The 5,845-nt window shown below is 41.2% G+C and overlaps 1 protein-coding gene and 1 non-coding gene across 2 annotated transcripts in view; both read right to left on the bottom strand.

Annotated features, from left to right (window-relative positions):
• LOC102213011 (solute carrier family 25 member 36-A) overlaps positions 1 to 4,421 on the bottom strand; it is a 16,126-nt gene extending 11,705 nt beyond the window's left edge. Inside the window, exons 1-2 of the mRNA XM_005738356.1 lie at positions 3,958 to 4,421; positions 1,330 to 1,494 (exon numbers count right to left, since the gene is read on the bottom strand). Of these exons, the coding sequence (XP_005738413.1) occupies positions 1,330 to 1,494; positions 3,958 to 3,998 (206 nt within the window). The 5' untranslated portion in view covers positions 3,999 to 4,421. The remainder of the gene's footprint in view (positions 1 to 1,329; positions 1,495 to 3,957) is intronic.
• Positions 4,422 to 4,793: 372 nt separating this feature from the next.
• On the bottom strand, positions 4,794 to 4,866 carry trnak-uuu (transfer RNA lysine (anticodon UUU)). The gene has a single exon. It is a non-coding gene; the product is annotated as a tRNA-Lys (tRNA).
• Positions 4,867 to 5,845: the final 979 nt, after the last annotated feature.

Here is a 5,845-nt window from a genome sequence, read left to right as displayed (position 1 = left end):
AACGTATTGCACAAAACTCCAAGGTTATCTGACAGAAAGTCTTTTCCTAAAGATGATGCCAGTCAGACAATCCCAGAGTGCCAGCCCTATTTATAGTCATTACAGTTTTGTTATGCCCCCCTCACCACATCACCAACCCAGACCCTCTGTGTGGAACCTTAACCTAGTTTCAAAGCCCTAAAACAAGCAGGCAATCTAAGAATAGCAAAAACTGTCACTCCAACACTTGGATTGTCGTGTGTAATGAACACCGCAAGGTCTAGGGGGGACACACAATAAAACACAATGTCTCAGTTTGTTCCCAAGGATTAGGAGCACTCCACCACTTTAAAGAGTGGCAGCACCCAATGTGCTATGCTGCAGGTTGTTTTCACCCAAATCAACATGAGATTTACAAGTAGTAATAATTAAACTAGAGCCAGAAATTGTGATATGATTTTGCTCATTTCTCAGTCTTTGGCAACAGCTTCCAAAAGCTGAAGAGTTTCAGTCTCCAGTCATGAATCAGGTCTAAATACTGGTGTGCAGTTTCAGCTTTAGTTAGCAGGGGTAGCCAGGTGTTTTCACACAGGCCTGCTGACTGCACCCCTTCATCTACAGCCTGCAACATGTCAACAATGTCTGTACTCAGCGGCAGCTGGAGAACATATAAAACATGAATAAGTTAGGAATACACTACATCCTGCAGAGCAAAGCTGCAGCTGGCAACTCCCATATGACTAAACTGGAAAGGTGGCACTCTGCCATCGAACACACTTTTTTCAGAGTAGCATTCGTTCCTCTTCTAAAGTTGCCATGCTGCTTTTGGGTTGCCACAATGGGTTTGGGTTTTACATCGGATGCTAATGAAACCCTACATTTGGGATTTGTGTCTCATTCTGGGACTGAACCAGGGATCATTAACGTGTTAGTCCAATGTGTAAACCACTACACCCTCTGCCTAAATCTGTATGGTATTGCTGTGACTGTCATAACAGATACTGTGACTGATGATTAGTTTCACAAATAAAATCACAGATAAATAAATGGTAACAGTTGGATTTGCTGTGAAAGGTCCTCTTTGACTAAAGCAACTAGTGTGTTCTCCTGTGTGTGCCTCTCCCAAAGGCTGCTATTGAGGAGTTGTATTTCAGGGAGCGAGTGGTTTTGCCAGGGGGGCACTGGCCAGATTAAACCACCTCTCGGGGAGAGTACAGACAACTGAATACACATGTGAACAGCTCCACTCATTTTAGCTCAAATAACTGTAAGCTGCTAATTCAAAGCAATGCTAACATTATGTACAATGTCAAAATATGCTCTGTGTGTGACATGTTAAAAGATACCCACTTGAGACAGTGCAGGGGGCCCGGTGGAGACACACGGGCCACGCTGGCCCCATTGACAGTGCTGAGCTGAACCTCAGACACATAGAGGGTGATGGAGGATGACTGGAGACGGGTCTTCACTACTTCCAGTGGACAAGTCAATATGGCTCCTACGGTGCCCCCACATCTGGTGCAAAAACAGAGAAGGCTGATGTGAGCCAGCAAAGCACAACAGATAAAATCGGCACAAACAGTTCCTGTATTCTTTACCAAAAGATCCGCAAAGCGTTGCCTAAACGAATCACCCGGTGTGGTGAGTGGAATTCTAAAGATCCCAGGCATGTAGACAAGAAAAAGCACAGTGTTGGGATAGAAAGCCAGCCAGGAATGCTTTGTGTTTCTTGGGAAGTAACAGCATGCTCCCATTTAGCACCACACCATATTAAAATTCCTAGATATGTGGATTTTAATAAACTAGGAAACAAATAAAAATACTTCTGTTTTTTAGCAGGCTTCAAAGTCAGGTCCAGCCAGCCCCACTTTGTATACATCATGTCATACATCAGGACAAAGATGTATCATTAGTTTCTCTGAAGCATAAGTAATCGTATATGTTTGGAATACTATAAATTCTCCTCTGCAGAATCAATTACATTGCTGTAGTGCCATGTGAACCAGTTCTCCCCTAGCTGCCAGTTCTGATTGGAATGACTCGCAAGCTTATTGGATCTCAAGATCACAGTAGGATCAGCACTGAAGACTGACCTGGTTAGCCTGCCAGAGAGGAAGTTGAGAAGGGAAACTGCCAAGAGTAGCCAGTTTGCAGCAACTAAACATTTAGAATTACAACAAGGGGATTTTGTCAGGCAGATTCAAATATAAAAATAAATCTCTATACTTTCTGATATTAATGGCCACTTGAGTGGCCATTAATATCAGAAAGCTAAGTGCAGAAAACATTGGAACCTTGGTTTAGATCATCATGATTAGAAGAGGATTCTTAGAACAGTGTAAATGTAGTAATAAAGCTTGGTTATTTCAACCAATGGCAGCTAATTATGTGTCACAGAAACTAAAGGCTACCTCATTTTATGTGTACAAAGCTAACGCTGCAGTCTTAGATCATGGGGATGCACAAGTTAAATGTATCATTTTTAGTATAATTGTAATGAAACTGAATGTGAAAAGAAAACTAATATATCATTGATGTTCTAAATGATCTTAATGCCTACACCATGTTCATTGCAATATTCGGGGCTCCCATGCATTGCTAATTTTGAATTTTTATGACAGACTTTTTTTTAAGCATGAGGTACAATAGATATGGTGGCTAACATATCTTGTAAACATACTGTTATTATTTATTTTTTTTACAGTTTTTACAAATATTCAAACAGCAGGTACAACGTACAGTCAGGTACGAAAAGTAAAACAAACTGCATCGACAAAGCACAAGAATATTATCTACATGAACTCGATAAATAAACTGAGCCTAACAGGACTGTATTGGTCAGGTCCTGTTAGGTTTAGTTTAGGCTAGGCAATAGCAAAAGAATTGTAAACAGCAGTTATCTACACTTAAAGTTAATTTTCAACTGATACCAAAACAGAGAGTGTGTGTGTCTGTGTGTTAGAGAGAGAGAGACACACACACACACACACAGATAAACAGGGAAAGCAAGTCCCCAAAACACAGTTTTTAGCAGAGGTGAAGTAATCAAGAGTCAGATAATTACTGTATATAAAGGGAAAGCAGGACATCAGAGACATCATACGACTACAGCTTAATATGCAAAAACTGACTCCTTTAACAAGATAACACCCACTCAACATGTTCAGGCCTACAAAAGCAGAAGAACTCTTATCCGTGCTTTTCTTAAATATGGTTTAGTATGCCAGTGTAATAAACTGCTGCATGTTGTTAAAGAGAAGCAAAGAGCTCATTTAAGCTGACAAATTATCCCTTTGCCCATTTCTAGTGCTGAAACACTAGTATTGTGTTTCACTGTGTACCAGGTCAGTCTTTCAGACGGAAGATGAACGTTTCTGCAAAATTCACGGATCTGCAAAAATACAGGATTGCTGATTCACACCCTTTCGTAACAGTCCCAGGCTGTGATTCAATCATAGTTGAACGTGCTATATACCGAATATGCTTTGGAAAACGAGTTTGATACAAGCCTATAGTTAAGATACGCTGACATAGTTGAGATGTCACTATTTCGAGTGACCTTTACTGGGAGTCTGCCCACATTTGTTTTGCTGCACACAAGGCGCACAGACGTTTAAAGACGCCGGCTTTCTAAAGCCAAAATTTTCCTGATCGTAGCTATAAATAATATATGATAATACACAACTCTGACGAAGACTTCCGAGTGTTCGTAAAAAGCCATTTCATTCATACATTGAAATGTCATTGAGAAAACTGCGAGTGCGCATACGTGAGGACAAGATTAGCTGACATCTGACAGTGATGCAAAAAGTTATCTCTGGGTTACCTTTACGCAACTACCCAAAGCCAAAATACACAAAATATCAATACGGATATCGCATAATGGACAGCTACAGCGTCTATAGCGATAGCAATTAACTCACAGTGTGTGGCTAGCTAGCCCCGCTCTGACGACAGGAAGACGAGGAATATACTCACCCTCCAGCAAACAGATGAACTAAGGTATCTCTTTGACTCATTGTGGATCATATTCGGGAAGCGTCCACGGGGCACCACACAGGGGGCAACGGGAACGTAAGTGAAGAGACGGGGGAATGTCGACCCCGTCGTAGTAAGCAAATGTTACTCAGGAGGTCTGTGTTGTGGTGGAGGTCAGCTGCGTGCTAAAAGCGAGGGTATGTAACAGCTAACTTAGCTAGCTCGCGCTAGCTGCCACGGCTAGCGGGAGTGCGTTGGTAATGGCAGACGTCAGAGCGACAGGACAGCGTCTTCTCCTTTCTGAACGGGACACTGCTTCACCGTAAAAGTGTGCGTGTCTTTAATGTTGTCGGGTAATTCCAGTCTTGTGGTAATAAGATCAACTATGGACTACACTCGACCTCCCTCCCGCTGACGTGCTATTGCCTCACTGAGGAGCTCTGCGGGTCACGTCGCAATGTTTATCGTCGAATGGGAAGCCGCAAAACAGAGGAGCCGATTGGCTGAGGGATCCCGCGAGCCCGCCCTGTCACTATTCTTTCACGTGATGTCGTTTGAGGGCAGAGATCGTCACTGGACTCAGAGAAACGAGCTGGGCTGATGTAACGTAGAACAGACACGAAACGAGGCTGATCTAAAGCTTTTATTTGTATTCGTTCAGGTTACAGTAGGACACCAGGATATAGCACTCACATAAACGAATACAATGGCTGAATACAAGCCACAGCATTTAGTTGAAGAACTACATAATCACGACTCCTAAAATTTATATCATGTAGTTCCAATTTGGGTTTTGTTTATGCTCAGTGTTTAATCTCGATATTTAAAACTTCCGCCGCCCGAACAGGGACTTGAACCCTGGACCCTCAGATTAAAAGTCTGATGCTCTACCGACTGAGCTATCCGGGCTCTGGTCATGGTCGCTTCAACATATTTAATTCTCCATCAAATCTGTAGTTCAACTTCTAAAAGCGAAGCTCCCTAAAAATGCAATAACACCTAGAGTAGTTTTGTAGTTACAAGGATTTATTATTTTCCTGCCTCCCATTTTTTTTAACGCAACCATCTATGCAGTCATTTTGTTAGTGTTGTGATCACAGACTGTATATAAAATATGTTAAGTAACCACAATAACCTCAGCAATTGCTTTTTAATGCTGTGTTCCAGATACCTCAGAAGCAGTGTTGGGTGTAACGCGTTACTAAGTAACGCATTACTGTAATTAAATTACTTTTCCACTGAAAAAGTAGAGTAACTGATTACTGTTCATTTTTAGGTATTTTAATTACAGTTACTTACAATGTACTTGTGTTACATTTTAAAATAATTAAACTCACTGAATATCATTATTTAATTTCAATAATTTATCTTCTAAAGGTCAGTTGTCATGACTGAGGACACAACACGTTGATAATTTAGTGGCTTGTCAAATAAAAGGTAGCCATGATCCAAACCTTTTTGGATAAGTGAAATCACGTCACAATGACCTGTTTTGACACTATGCCTATCAAGCATTTACTGCTGGGAAGCAGCTGTTACGTGACACTTCATTGTATCGAACAAGCAAAGAATTCTGAAAAATATAACTTGTCAAGCCGCATTCCAGTAATCATGTTTTTGGTTTAATCATTATGCCTGTAGCAGAGTGCCAGTATGTCATGTGTGTTACATGACAGGTTATTATTTTCACATACACAGATGCTCAGTGCTGCTACCAGTGGTGATTACATTAAAACAAACAAACAAACAAACAAACAAACAAACAAAAAACAACAACAACAACAAAACCTACAGTATACAGTGGGGCAAAAAAGTATTTAGTCAGCCACCGATTGTGCAAGTTCCCCCACCTAAAATGATGACAGAGGTCAGTAATTTGCACCAGAGG

The sequence above is a fragment of the Pundamilia nyererei genome, unplaced genomic scaffold (genome assembly GCF_000239375.1).
Source record: "Pundamilia nyererei isolate P.nyererei 1_Seehausen unplaced genomic scaffold, PunNye1.0 scaffold00083, whole genome shotgun sequence".
NCBI classification, from domain to species: Eukaryota; Metazoa; Chordata; class Actinopteri; order Cichliformes; family Cichlidae; genus Pundamilia; species Pundamilia nyererei.
This window is presented reverse-complemented; position numbering and strand designations above follow the sequence as displayed.